The 15,591-nt window shown below is 45.9% G+C and overlaps 1 protein-coding gene across 1 annotated transcript in view; it reads right to left on the reverse strand.

Moving 5' to 3' along the window:
• The window catches only part of capza1a (capping actin protein of muscle Z-line subunit alpha 1a), a 51,226-nt gene extending 49,777 nt beyond the window's left edge, over nt 1-1,449 (reverse strand). The window contains exon 1 of the mRNA XM_060919456.1: nt 1,379-1,449. Within this exon, the coding sequence (XP_060775439.1) occupies nt 1,379-1,417 (39 nt within the window). The 5' untranslated portion in view covers nt 1,418-1,449. The remainder of the gene's footprint in view (nt 1-1,378) is intronic.
• Between the last annotated feature and the right edge of the window lie 14,142 nt (nt 1,450-15,591).

Genomic DNA, 15,591 nt, shown 5'->3' on the forward strand with positions numbered 1-15,591 from the left:
GCAAATACTGATGCAAATACTGCCCATTGTGTAGTTATTTGTCTTTAGGCTTGCCATCCTTCCACTTGCAAGTGGTAAGTGATACGCGCTGGGATCACACACACAGCGGCTCAGTCCCGAATCACAGCTTGTTCACTTCACTCGCGCGCTCTGTGAGCTGCACAAGGCCGGAGTGCGCACCCTCCAGAGGGCACTCACTGTTCAGGGCGGAGTGATTTGGAGCGCAGGATGCCTGCGGAGCCGAGCGCATCCGTGTAATGGTATTGCCGTGTGCACGCAAATCGTGTATTGGTGTTGCTGTGTGCACACTAATCGTTTTAAAAACGTTAATCTGATGATCCGCTGATACGGTCTAATGTAAACATGGGCTTAGTGGGGAACCCCCACAGTACCCAGTTTGAGAGACAGACCCATATATCCTTTTTTTGTATACTTAGTACTTTTGCACTACTCCTTCACTGCCTTATCTTTTTCTCTTTATATATTCTGCTGCTATAACAATGTAAATTTCCCCTTGTGGGATAATAAAAGGCTTTTTTTAAATAAAAGGAACAGAATTGCACTTAGACCAAAAAGAAAATTAAAATCTGCAATTGAGGACAGTGGAGTCACCTGCACTCTTGACTATTTCAGTGAACTTAAACAGCTGTGTAGCTCGAAATCAAGGAATCAGTGCAGTCTTTCTTACTCAGACACTTAATAATGCAATTTAATGGAAAATCTACATCAAACTCACCTTCACACAATCAAACATCCAATCCTATACATCAAATTGGTATTTTCATACTACTACTGCTAATAATAATAATAATAATAATAATAATAATAATAAACAACAAACAACAATAATAACTCCTGAAAAACCCATAATCAAGGTGTGTGGATACACCCTACCCACTCCCAACTAATAAACTTAGATAACATTACTTATAAATCAAGCTATCAATTATAATATAACGCATTTTATTAATAATCGTACCATCTTTCCTAAACTATAAAACTATATTAAAACCAGTTAAACTCAGTTCCACAGCGGTCGAGTTTGAGTACTAGCCACCCAAAACTAGCCAGGCTACGTCCCAAATTCCCTCCTATCTCCCTACATAAGAGCATTTCCGACAGTACGAAATAATACCGTCCACACCCCATTTAGTGCACTACACATCCAACAGGAAGCGATTTGAACTCCAGCCGTCCCTTGATATCCGCCTCATCTCATATTACGGTACAGAGTGCTAGCAAGCTCGCTGAGTGAGTGAAATATTTTCTGCACATTCCTGAATCCCGTAGTTACAACAAGCCAGGACCGAAAACCACTGATATGTAAAACGGCAACAGAGAAAAAGAAGTTGAAAAGTTTTAATCTATTGGCTCATACCCTCTCCTCATCAGTGAGCTGTTCGTCAACGTCCGCCATCTTGGCTCAGCTGGACCAACCCTGTCAAAATGCATCACGGGAAATCGACGAAGCGTTAAACACAACAGCAAAGCAATAATAAATGAAAGAAACATTGCTTCTGTTTGGCATAATATATCAACATAAACAAGACCGCATAACTATTTTCAAAATTCCACTAAAGTGTTTGTCATATTTTAATTAACGTAGAAAAACTACATTATGATTGTGACAGGGCGGTGTAGTGGTTAGCACTGTCTCCTCACAGCAAGAAGGTTCTGGGTTCGAGCCCGGCGAGAGCCTTTCTGTGTGGAGTTTGCATGTTCTCCCCGTGTCCGCGTGGGTTTCCTCCGGGTGCTCCGGTTTCCCCCACAGTCCAAAGACATGCAGGTTAGGTTAACTGGTGACTCTAAATTGACCGTAGGTGTGAATGTGAGTGTGAATGGTTGTCTGTGTCTATGGCCGAATCCCATTTCACCCCTTGGACATACCCCTTGGCCCTTCCCCTCCATTTTGCGCGTTCACGTGAAGGGGTAGGGGTATCCCAATCCCAGTTAACGCGGAGGGGTAGGGGAAGGGGTAGGGCTTCTGTACCCCTCCAAACGGAGATTTTCCTGGAGCTGACTCCGAACGAAGGGGTTTGAGTGATTTCCCACAATGCCATGCGGATTTCAGCGAGATTTCATGCGGATTTCAGAAAGATGGCGGTTCCCGCGGCGAAAGATTGTCATAAATGTATTTTCTCCATTATTTACGTGTTTTAAGTTGTTATCCAGAGGAAACACGCCGCTTGATTCGCTTTCGAGCTGAGAATGAGCAGCGATTTCTGAAATCCAAGCTGCTGCTAAAAAGCTTTGGGAGTGAGTATTGTTTTCGGTTGCTTGACTGAGTACGTTTTGTTCTGTTATTCTCGCTTTTATTGTTTACATGAGTGTTCTGACACCTCATTCTGTCGGATGTGGTGCACGAAGCGCCAAAGATATCCCATTCAGTGGTGTTAGTTAACAAATCACACCCTGCCAGCAGAGATTTCTGGTTCTGCCTCTGGCCCTGACTGTAGCGGCTGGTCGCAGCCAGTGACGCATTTGGTCGCGTTTTGCTAACGTAAACGCTGACGGAGGTACGCGATGACGTATGCGATCGTTGAAGGGCTATCCCAATACGTAGGGGTTGAATTTCAAGCCCTATCCCTTGTAGCTCAGTTTCAAGGGGAAGGGGGAGGGGAAGGGGTAGGGGTAGAAATTAGAATTGGGATTGGGCCTATGTGTCAGCCCTGTGATGACCTGGCGACTTGTCCAGGGTGTACCCCGCCTTTCGCCCCTAGTCAGCTGGGATAGGCTCCAGCTTGCCTGCGACCCTGTACAGGATAAGCGGCTACAGATAATGGATGGATGGACGTATGTTATGGGGTGGCACGGTGGGATAGTGGTTAGCACTGTCACCTCACAGCAAGAACGTTCTGGGTTCGAGCCCAGCAGCTGAACCCAGGAGAGCCTTTCTGTGCGGAGTTTGCATGTTCTCCCTGTGTCTGCGTGGGTTTCTTCCGGGTGCTCCAGTTTCCCCCACAGTCCAAAGACATGCAGGTTAGGCTAATTGGTGACTCAAATGCCGCTTTTCCACTACAAACGCGGCTGAGTCGGGCTGAGCCGTGCCGTGCTGAGTTGGGCTGAGTTGAGCTGAGCGGGGCTGTTGGAGTTGCATTTCGACTACAACCGCGCTGAACCGTGCTGGCTGGAAGTGGGTGGACACATTGGGTGGAGTTAGCGAAAGTGGGTGGACGTTACGTGATGTCTAAGCAGCGCAAACAGTGACATCAGTGATCTTTTAAGCGGTAGTCTCACGACCCGAATAGTAAACAATAAACATGGAGGACATGGAGTCGTTAGTGTTGCTGGTCTTGGTGCTGTGGCTTGTTGTCACCGACAACGCCAACAGATACTGGCAAGAGCGTATAGATGAGGCGAGGCGCATAAGGCTTCAGAAATTCTCGTAATTCGTAATTCTTCTTCTTCCGGGTTTACGGTGTTTACAGATCCCAGCGTGCTCGCTGTGTGGGCATGTGAGGACACTCCTCCTCACCAATCAGTGCACAGGGGAGTGTCTGCTCACGCCCCCAGCCTCACTCGGCACGGTTTGGCTCGCTTCAGCCCCACTCCAAAACGGTGCGAGTTTTAGGGGCTAAGCAGGGCTGAAGCAAGCTGAGTCGTGCTGTTTTTTGGTAGTCGAAACGCGAGCCGTGTCGGGCTGAAGTGAGCTGAAGCGAGCTGAAAAAGGGTAGTGGAAAAGGGCCATAAATTGACCATAGGTGTGAATGTGAGTGTGAATAGTTGTTTGTCTCTGTGTGTCAGCCCTGTGATGACCTGGCAACTTGTCCAGGGTGTACCCCGCCTCTCACCCATAGTAAGCTGGGATAGGCTCCAGCTTGCCTGCGACCCTGTAGAACAGGATAAGCGGCTACAGATAATGGATGGATGGACGTATGTTATGGGGTGGCACGGTGATATAGTGGTTAGCACTGTCACATCACAGCAAGAACGTTCTGGGTTCGACCCCAGCAGCCGACAAGGGCCTTTCTGTGTGGAATTTGCATGTTCTTCCCGTGTCTGTGTGGGTTTCCCCCAAATTCCAAAGACATGCAAGTTAGGCTAATTGGTGGCTCTAAATCGACTGAAGGTGTGAATGTGAGTGTGACTGGTTGTTTGTCTCTGTGTCAGCCCTGCGATAACCTGGTGACTTGTCCAGGGTGTACCCCACCTCTCGTCCATAGTCAACTGGGATAGGCTCCAGCTTGCCTGTGACCCTGTAGAACAGGATAAGCAGCTACAGATAATGGATGGATGGATGATTGTGACAGTTTGTGAAATCTTTCAGTACGATATGGCTGCAGACATTGAACCATCATCATACACACTCATCTTGATTCATGTGATAAGACTATTATGGGGAATATCAGATAGGGTAGAGTGACTGGGGGCATTTAGGAAAATGCCCCCCAATTTCTCCCCCCAAATAATCAATAGATGAAGTCAAGTTATAGTTTTATTGTTGCTATGGACTATGTTGGCAACAGTGAAATACATGTGTCCACTGTGAAACTTGCATTGGTGAAGTATTTCAAAAAGCGGGCATTGTTCCTTACTATAATAATTACTGTAGTTTACATGTTTTGACCATCAAATCCATTGTTTTACACAAAATGCAGACTAAGTGGTTGAGCCAAAATATTTGAACTCAGCATTAAAAAAAATACCTCAAGTTAGTGTCAACTAGCTAATGTTAGCTAGTTAGCTTATGTAGGCTAGCTGGGAAAGTTGGCCACCAGTAATCTATTGATCCAACAGCTATCAAGCCTATAATAATAATAATTTAAAAAAATAAAATAATAATAATAATCTTGTGATTTTTCTATAAAACAAATTGCTTTGTCAGGCTGGGGACATTTTACTAACAGTACAAATGTATTTTCTTGTTTAAAAACTAATTACGGTACATGTAAACTCTGGACAGTTTTCAGATTTGGTTCATAATTCATCTCACTGTCACTCAAAACTAGGATAAAAATCCTACACACATTTACCTTTTGTTTCACAGCAAAGTTACATATCCCTTAGCGAGGCATTTTCCCCCATCCTACCATGTCATTTTATTTATTGTACATATAAATGCCTATTTATTATACTCATCAATGAACAAGTGTTTCCTGTATTCTGTAATTTTAAATAACCTGGATAATGCTGCCCGTCTTTTAGTGAGCTGTGAGATTTTACAGTATTGCCACGAACTTGACTTGAGTTTAGCATTGTACCTCATTTAACACCTCATCATGTAAGCACCAAGGTCTTTCAATGCCAGTTTCTCAGAATCTTTTTGTTTGCTTTAAGAAAAAGAGATGCTTGTCGCAAGAATAAGTGTTGGGACCATTAAACAGAGAAAGTTAATTTAATTAACAAAGAAGGTCTTCACTCCATTGTTGTTTGCCTCAATGTGCTAATTCCACAAGATATCATTTGGAAATAAGCTTTTGTGCATTGCCAGATCATGCAAAGGTGCAGGCTTGGTGGCTAGCTAACACAACAAGGTGCAGTTTAATTCTGATTCAGTCGCTTTAGTGTTAATAATTGTGTCCAATTTTGTACATTTGCCACCTTGTCTTACCATAACTTGCTTTGCTTACCATTTAATTTATGCATTGTTAACAGTGTATTAGATCAGGGTTTGTTTTTACTATGTTGAAATGACATCCTCAAGGACTTCATATTGACTGTTATATACTGGCCATTATTGTTTTTGTTTAAAAAAAAACACAACTTATCAACACTTTAATAAACTGGACCTCATATCACATAGAGATCACTGGATCTTGTCAAATTACTCTTCAGTAGTCACCCTGTGCCAGCACCCAGAAAAGCAAATTGCAAGGAACCAAGCACAGAAGAAGAAATACTCATGAACTGATGGTCACAATCCAGAAGTTTTACCATTTCATGGGGCTCATCTTTTACATGGTACTGGTGATGCTGGATAACATTCAGAATTATTGGGGGAAATGTTTTTTTTTTTCTCAATGTTGTTTCTAGTGCCTGTTATACCAAGGGACTTGTTAAGGGTAAAACCACATGGAACCTTCATATAAATAATGTTGAAGATGACAGAAAACGAGGTATAGAAGACTGCTTGAGACCCCATCTGGATGAGGACACTTGAAAGGCTTTCTACCCTCCGTCCATCCATTAGCTGTAGCCGCTTATCCTGTTCTACAGGGTCGCAGGCAAGTTGGAGCCTATCCCAGCTGACTACGGGTGAAAGGTGGGGTACACCCTGGACAAGTCGCCAGGTCATCGCAGGGCTGACACATAGAGACAAACAACCATTCACGCTCACATTCACACATACGGTCGATTTAGAGCCACCAATTAGCCTAACCTGCATGTCTTTGGACTGTGGGGGAAACTGGAGCACCCAGAGGAAACCCATGCAGACACGGGGAGAACATGCAAACTCCACACAGAAAGGCCTTCACCGGCCACTGGGCTCGAACCCAGGACCTTCTTGCTGTGAGGCGACAGTGCTAACCACTACACCACCATGCTGCCCCAATCAATCAATAGATACAGCTATATTGCTTTAGCACAGAGGCTCTATGCTCTTTGAGCCTGAATGATTTTCAGAATTTCTTGCCAAAGTTTCGCTTACGTTTTCTGTTTCACCATTTCTGACCAACTAAATGTTTTTTAGCCTTGTCCCTGCCCACATGATTCTTAGCAGGTGTTTTTTTTTATTTAAATTTTTTTTAACCATTTTATTATCCCCTCCTAGAACTGCCACCTTATTGTGGTGGAGGGGTTTGTGTGCTTGAATGATCCTAGGAGCTATGTTGTCGGGGGCATTACGCCCCTGTTAGGGTCTCCCAAGGCAGACAGGTCCTAGGTGACAGGCCAGACCAAGAGCAGTTCACCAAAACCCTTATGGAGAATAATCGATCAAGGACTGTGACGTCGCCCAGTATGGTGCAGCCGGGGCCCCACCCTGGAGCCAGGCCCGGGGTTGGGGCTCGGATGCGAGCACTTGGTGGCCGGGCCTTTGCCCACGGGGCCCAACCGGGCTCAGCCCGAAGCGGTGATGTGGGCCCGACCTCCTGTGGGTTCACCACCCACAGAGGTAGCCGTAGGGGGCCGGTGCAGTGTGGATTGGGCGGCAGTCGAAGGCAGGGGCCTCGATGACCTGATCCCCGAACACAGCGGCTAACTGTTGGGACATGGAATGTCACTTCGCTGGGGGGAAAGAGCCTGAGCTTGTGCGGGAGGTTGAGAGGTACCGGCTAGAGATAGTCAGGCTCACCTCCATGCACAGCTTGGGCTCTGGAACCCAGCTCCACGAGAGGGGCTGGACTCTCCACTTCTCTGGAGTTGCCCATGGTGAGCGGCAGCGAGCTGGTGTGGGCTTGCTTATAGCTCCCCAGCTCAGCTGCCATGTGTTGGAGTTTACCCCAATGAACGAGAGGGTCGTCTCTCTACACCTTCAGATTGGGGAGAGGGCTCTTGCTGTTGTTTGTGCTTACGGGCCGAATAGCAGTATAGAGTATCCGGCCTTCTTGGAGTCCCTGGGAGAGGTACTGAGAGGTGCTCAGACTGGGGACTCCATTGTTCTACTGGGGGACTTCAATGCTCATGTGGGCGACGACAGTGACACCTGGAGGGGCGTGGTTGGGAGGAACGGCCTCCCCGATCTGAACCCGAGTGGTGTTTTGTTATTGGACTTCTGTGCTAGTCATGGTTTGTCCATAACAAACACCATGTTCAAGCATAGGGGTGTCCATAAGTGCATGCGGCACCAGGACATCTTAGGTCGGAGGTCGATGATCGACTTTGTTGTCATTTCATCTGATCTCCAGCCCTATGTCTTGGACACTTGGGTGAAGAGAGGGGCTGAGCTGTCAACTGATCACCACCTGGTGGTGAGTTGGATCCGCTGGCGGAGGAGGAAGCCGGACAGACCTGGCAGGCCCAAACGTATGGTGAGGGTCTGCTGAGAACATCTGGCCGAGCACTCTGTCGGGGAGGTCTTTAACTCCCACCTCCGGGAGAGCTTCTCCCAGCTTCCGAGGGAGGCGGGGGACATTGAGTCTGAGTGGACCATGTTCTCGACCTCCATTGTAGACGCAGCTGTTCGGAGCTGTGGCCGCAAGGTCTCCGGTGCCTGTCGTGGCGGCAATCCCCGAACCCGGTGGTGGACGCCGGAAGTAAGGGATGCCGTCAAGCTGAAGAAGGAGTCCTATCAGGCCATGTTGACCTCCGGAACTCCTGAGGCAGCTGACGGGTATCGGCAGGCCAGGCGTGCCGCAGCTCGGGCAGTTGCGGAGGCAAAAACTCGAAACTGGGAGGAGTTCGGGGAGGCCATGGAGAAGGACTATTGGTCGGCCTCGAAGAAATTCTGGCAAACTGTCCGGCGCCTCAGAAGGGGGAAGCAGTACTCTGCCAACACTGTTTACAGTGCGGGTGGGGAGCTGTTGACCTCAACTGGGGACATTGTCGGGCGGTGGAAGGAATACTTTGAGGATCTCCTCAATCCCACCATCATGTCTTCCATTGAGGAGACTGAGGCTGATGACTCAGAGGTGGGCTCATCCATTACCCAAGCCGAAGTCACTGAGGTGGTTTGCAAGCTCCTCGGTGGCAAGGCACCGGGGGTGGATGAGATCTGCCCTGAGTATCTCAAGTCACTGGATGTTGTGGGGCTGTCTTGGCTGACACGCCTCTGCAACATCGTGTGGCGGTTGGGGACAGTGCCTCTGGAGTGGCAGACTGGGGTGGTGGTCCCTCTTTTTAAGAAAGGGGACCGGAGAGTGTGCTCCAATTATCAGGGAATCACACTTCTCAGCCTCCCAGGGAAGGTTTACTCCAGGGTACTGGAGAGGAGAATTCGGCCGATAGTCGAACCTCGGATCCAGGAGGAACAATGCGGTTTTCGTCCTGGTCGCGGAACACTGGACCAGCTCTATACCCTTCATAGGGTGCTCAAGGGTTCATGGGAGTTTGCCCAACCAGTCCACATGTGCTTTGTGGATCTGGAGAAGGCATTCGACCATGTCCCTCGTGGTATTCTGTGGGGGGTGCTTCGGGAGTATGGGGTTCGGGGCTCTTTGCTAAGGGCTGTCCAGTCCCTGTACAAACAGAGCAGGAGTCTGGTTCGCATTGCCGGCAGTAGGTCAGACATGTTCCCAGTGCATGTTGGACTCCGGCAGGGCTGCCCTTTGTCACCGGTCCTGTTCATAATTTTTATGGACAGAATTTCTAGCCGCAGCCAGGGGCTGGAAGGAATCCTGTTTGGGAACCACAGGATTTCATCTCTGCTTTTTGCGGATGATGTCCTGTTGGCTTCTTCAAACCAGGACCTTCAGCATGCACTGGGGCGGTTTGCAGCCGCGTGTGAAGTGGCTGGGATGAGAATCAGCATCTCCAAGTCCGAGGCCATGATTCTCGACCAGAAAAGGGTGGCTTGCCCTCTCCAGGTTGGTGGAGAAGTCCTGCCTCAAGTGGAGGAGTTTAAGTATCTTGGGATCTTGTTCACGAGTGAGGGAAGGATAGAGCGTGAGGTCGACAGGCGGATCGGTGCAGCCTCTGTAGTGATGCGGTCGCTTTACCGGTCCATTGTGGTGAAGAAGGAGCTGAGCCAAAAGACGAAGCTCTTGATTTACCGGTTGATCTACGTTCTGACTCTCACCTATGGTCATGAGCTTTGGGTAATGACCGAAAGAACAAGATCGCGGATACAAGCAGCCGAAATGAGTTTCCTTCGCAGGGTGGCTGGGCGCTCCCTTAGAGATAGGGTGAGAAGCACAGTCACTCGGGAGGAGCTCGGAGTAGAGCCGCTGCTCCTCCACATCGAGAGGAATCAGCTGAGGTGGCTCGGGCATCTCTTTTGGATGCCTCCTGGACGCCTCCCTGGGGAGGTGTTTCAGGCATGTCCCCCCGGGAGGAGGCCCCGGGGAAGACCCAGGACACGCTGGAGGGACTATGTCTCTCGGCTGGCCTGGGAACGCCTCGGTGTTCTTCCCAAGGAGCTGGCCAAGGTGTCTGGGGAAAGGGAAGTTTGGGCTTCCATGCTCAGACTGCTGCCTCCGCGACCCGGATAAGCGGAAGAAGACGAGACGAGACGAGGCCTTTTTATTATACACCGTGGCAAAACAAATCAAACTAAATAGCAAAATCAACCAAAGGTATCGATTTCATTCAGATGCAGACTCAGCAAACAGGAAGGGTCTTCAAAATCCGCCCCACTATAACGCCTGTGACATTTTGTGTAAGTCAGAAACAAAAGCTTGCAGAGAGCTGCCTTGGTTACTAAGCTGTCAATACCAGATTAATATCGACCAATACTCAGAGCTGTGATGCCAAAAAAAAAAATGGGATAAATACCTCAATACTTAGAACCACAGGGGTGAACAAATCAGCTTCTGAATCAATGCCAGAGCTATTGGTTACTTATCTATCATTGCATGAGTGACAAGTAGGTTCAATAGGCTGCTGATGTAGCAATTACCAGCATGTTTTCTCCCTTTCACTGACCAGAAAAAAAGAAAACATGCCCCTTTCTTCGACTTGTTACCATCCTCAGAAAAACCTTTCCACTTATGAGAAAACATGGCCACAAACGCTCACACTGAAATAAGTTAGTATATGAAGGGTAAGCCAACTAGGGGGGGTCAGACTATTTGGCTACACAGTGAATTTCACTATCTATATGGTGAAAAACATTTCTCTCAGGCACAGTACTTGCACATGATACAGTGATGTCTCTGATCAATCCAGCATTCCAGGGATCTGATTCCCAATTCATTCATTCATTCATTCATTCATTCATTCATTATATCTAGCCGCTTTATCCTTCTACAGGGTCGCAGGCAAGCTGGAGCCTATCCCAGCTGACTACGGGCGAAAGGCGGGGTACACCCTGGACAAGTCGCCAGGTCATCACAGGGCTGACACATAGACACAGACAACCATTCACACTCACACCTACGGTCAATTTAGAGTCACCAGTTAACCTAACCTGCATGTCTTTGGACTGTGGGGGAAACCGGAGCACCCGGAGGAAACCCACGCGGACACGGGGAGAACATGCAAACTCCGCACAGAAAGGCCCTCACCGGCCCCGGGGCTCGAACCCAGGACCTTCTTGCTGTGAGGCGACAGTGCTAACCACTACACCACCGTGCCGCCCCTGATTCCCAATTGTTTGTACATAATTTCAACATCCAACAGTATTCCCTAATGACAGTGGCCTCTTTCAGCAGGATAGTGTGCCCTGCAAAAATTATTCAGGAATGGTTTGAGGAACATGACAAAGAGTTTAAAGTGCTTATTCTGGACCAATTTCCGGTTTTTTTTTTATATGAAAGTATGTCCCTTTACGCACTCATCCAGAAGGATAATTTTGCACAAGGCCATCTGTCTACAGCAGAAAAAAATAAAATAACAAAACGCGTCTGGAAAAATCCCAAGGGAGTCTGGAGCCAGATTCGTGACGTTACCTGTGGAAGCACCAGCAGGCTGCGCGAGCTTGCACAGTTTCAGTGCACAGCCTGTGTAGACCAAGCGCTCCCATTTCTCTCTCATTGTCCGGTCTTTTGGAAAACGATGAGTACTAATCCCATCAAGATTGGTGTTGCTACACCCTCCTACGATACATCTGTTAACCATTTTAATAATTACGTGATAACGTTGAAGAAATTTGCAGAAAACCACCAGGTCGTTTTCTCATAAACAAACCAGCGCTGACGTAGGATTCAGGAGGAGGCGTCCCGCACGCGACGTCACGAAAATCAGTGTTTCCCGGGAAATCCAATGCCAAGTTTTTTCAGAGGCGGACCAATTCACCTCAAATGGCTTGATTTCAACTGAATTTTTCTGGTATTGCGCAAGGTAAAATAAATTGCACAAAATGCAAAATGTGACAGATATTTGATCAAAGTTTAATATAAAATAGGAGAATTACATTGATCTTGCTCTTGAATTTACCCATGATATACACTTTAAGGTGTTGACTTGGCCTCCAAATCCCCCAGATCTCAATCTGATTGAGCATCTGTGGGATATGCTGGACAAACAAGTTCAATCCATGGAGGCCCCACCTTGCAATTTACAGGGCTTACAGGAGCTGCTGCTAATGTTTTGGTGCCAGATACCACAGCAGACTATCAGAGGTTTTGTGAATACTATGCCTCAATGGGTCAGAGCTGTTTTGATGGCAAAAGGGGAACTACACAATTTTAGGCAGGTGGTGTTATGGCTATGTATATATTGTTTGCATATTTTGATTTAGATTTAACAGTCAAATTTAACGGTTCAGGTATTTCAAATAGATATGTGAGGGTTTTTATATATATATATATATATATATATATATATATATATATATATATATATATTCATATTCAGCTCTATTCAGAGATTCAGCAAGTTCCTCTGTGACCTACCTCAGAAACGTATGGCAGAGAGACTTTAAATTCATCTTTCAAGATGAGCAATGACAATCTATGTGATAATATCTTTCTCACTCTAGCCCGCAATAAACTAATTGAACAAAACTACAAATTCTTGCACAGAATCTATTTAACCTCGGTCTGTTTTTGTAAGATATACCCTAATCTGTCCCCTTTGTGCTATCGATGCAAGACTTACAAAGGGATTTGTAAGACTTGCTTCATATTGTCTGGGATTGAAAAAAAAAACCCAAACATGTAATGAATATAACACATGAAAAAGCCCACAGATATAAACCAGTCATTAGATGTTATCTCCAGTACATGCTTAGGACTGATATCCTATACAACAAAGAAATGCAAGGAAGAGCCTCCTCCACTTGATTTATTCAAACAAACACTAAATGAATTTTAAACTCTTGTGCTGACCAACATTATAGTACTTGTCTTGTTAACCTATTATTAGTTACTTTTGCATTTATAATGAAACCATTATTCTGTTGTTTTTGTTTGGCTTTGTTTGTTCTCATCTCATTATCTCTAGCCGCTTTATCCTGTTCTACAGGGTCGCAGGCAAGCTGGAGCCTATCCCAGCTGACTATGGGCGAAAGGCGGGGTACACCCTGGACAAGTCGCCAGGTCATCACAGGGCTGACACATAGACACAGACAACCATTCACACTCACATTCACACCTACGGTCAATTTAGAGTCACCAGTTAACCTAACCTGCATGTCTTTGGACTGTGGGGGAAACCGGAGCACCCGGAGGAAACCCATGCGGACACGGGGAGAACATGCAAACTCCGCACAGAAAGGCCCTCGCCGGCCACGGGGCTCGAACCCGGACCTTCTTGCTGTGAGGCGACAGCGCTAACCACTACACCACCGTGCCGCCGAAAACAATAAATAAAGAATTGAAAAGAAATTGACTTAAGAGGTAAACAGTTAAAAAAAGAGCTATATAAAGGCAGAGAGAGTTTCATATACCGTGTGTCTGAGTCTTTAAAGGTAACATCTTCAATACTTTTTAATAATTTATATAATAATAACAACCAAAAACTCCCTTCTCAGTAATAATTCTTCCTGCTCCTCTGTCTCTCTATATTTTCTGAATCATCATGTCTTTTTCCACAATCACCACAACACCCAAAAATCACACTACTCTATTCTGATAAACAAGCCTTCAGGCAACAGCCTTCAATATCAGGCACTACTTCACTGCCTGGTCCTTTCAGCACTTTCTGGTGCAGCCTTTCATGTTCTGATGCACTTTGACCACAGATGTGGCAAACGTTTTTGAAGTAGGAGAATGTGAATCTTACCCTTCTGTCATGGTTCAACTCAACAGTGTTGCTCTGCTCCCTTGTAGCAACTATTTTTCTACCCAAATTCAAGGTGGTCTCAAAAGGCTTGTAGATGCTGCTGCTGCTGGAGACCACACAGCACTGGCAGGCATTAACGTGGAAGTTGAAGCTTTAGAACCCTTTGTGTTCGAGTGTACACATGAGAAGGTGAGAGAACTGAACAGACTAAAGGACTAAAGTGCTGCATTGGTCACTTTAGGTAGAGATGAATTTCCAGTAGGCGGTACAGTGGTTAGCACTGTCCTTCTGTGTGAAATCTGCATGTTTTCCCAATGCTGGTGTGGGTTTTCTCCCACAGACATACAGATTAGGTCAACTGGCTACGCTAAATTGCCCATAATGTGAGTGTTAATGGTTGTTCATTTCTGTGTTAGCCCTGCTGGCGACCTGTCCAGGGTGTATCCCGCCTCTCACCCAAAGTCATTGGGATTGGCTCCAGCGTCCCCCAAGATGCTGATGGATAAGCTGCATAATGGATAGATGCATGAATTTCCACAAATGCCAGCCACCTTTAGTAGGCACTGGCAGTCTTTTGATTTTTTGATTTGTTTATTCAATATTAAAATGTTATTGCAAATAACGTGGATGACACAAGAAAGTACATATATGTTATTTACCAGCTGGGAGGTCTGTATCGTGAAATACCATGACCGAGGTCTTGAAAGTACTGAACGAGGCCCTCTGGGCCATACATGTCAACCTTTGGTCAATCAAACCTGTATAACCAACCTCCAAAATCCGTATTTCCCTTATAAAATCCGTATAAGATGCAAATTAAAATAATTTACCTAAAATTTGAATGATAATTAACAATGATATATCCAAGTTACTTTTTATTCAATATTAATAACAAGAAACCTTCAGAATAATACAAAGCTCCAATGTTCGACAAAAACACAAAGTGTCACTCTAATGTTCTGAATTGTACTCCATGACAGCTTTTTTAGCAGTCTGCACCAATACCTCACTAGGCTGCATGTCACAGCAAGTGTCTGTGTTGATCTTGCCGGAGTGCCCATTCAGAATCCTTTCAGTCGCTAGTGAAAGTTGCTCAGGTGGAAATACGCGTTTCAGACAAAATGTTACTTCCGGGTTGGCGGGATTCTCGCAATGCGGTGTGCACATGATCAAAAGTGGAACGAAGTCTTGCTACCACAAGATAACGCGCGATTTCATAAGACTCTTTACTGGCTGTCTGTGCTTTCTGTGGTGTACAGTACATTTGTAAATGTTATGCGCTCTTTTATCATCGTGGGAATTGATTATAGCTCTAAATAAATATTGAAGTTTTTTTTAAAGAATCCGTATAACTTTATTTGTACGCCCGTATACTACGTTTATTGAATCAAATCCGTATAAAATACGGACATTCCGTATAGGTTGACATGTATGCTCTGGGCCGAGGTCAGTATTCAAGGCCGAGGTCACGGTATTTCACCATACGGACCAACCTTAAGCTGGTAAATAATATATTAATTTTTTTTCTTTTCCAAATTCTAACAGAAAACGAGAGCGCCCGAAAAGGAAAGCCAAGCCGAGTTGCCAGTTTGAATCCTCATTCACGGCTGTAATGCAAATTGCTTCCTCCTCAGTATACAAGTGCACTTCCATGGCAGGAAAAAAACTACATTCTGCCACCTATGTAGTCCCCTATTTATACAAAATTGAATCATTCATTCAGGATTCAGCCATGTTTTTGCTTGGCGTTAGCAACAGTTAGAAGTTTTTAGCTTTCTCCTGAAATGTTTTCTTTTATTTCTTCTTCCTCAAGGTAGTAAAACTCGCTTTCGCTGTGAACACTGTCATTATCGCTATCCATGCTGTAAAATTAATGCTATTCTCCTGAGA

The sequence above is a fragment of the Neoarius graeffei genome, chromosome 4, assembly GCF_027579695.1.
Source record: "Neoarius graeffei isolate fNeoGra1 chromosome 4, fNeoGra1.pri, whole genome shotgun sequence".
NCBI classification, from domain to species: Eukaryota; Metazoa; Chordata; class Actinopteri; order Siluriformes; family Ariidae; genus Neoarius; species Neoarius graeffei.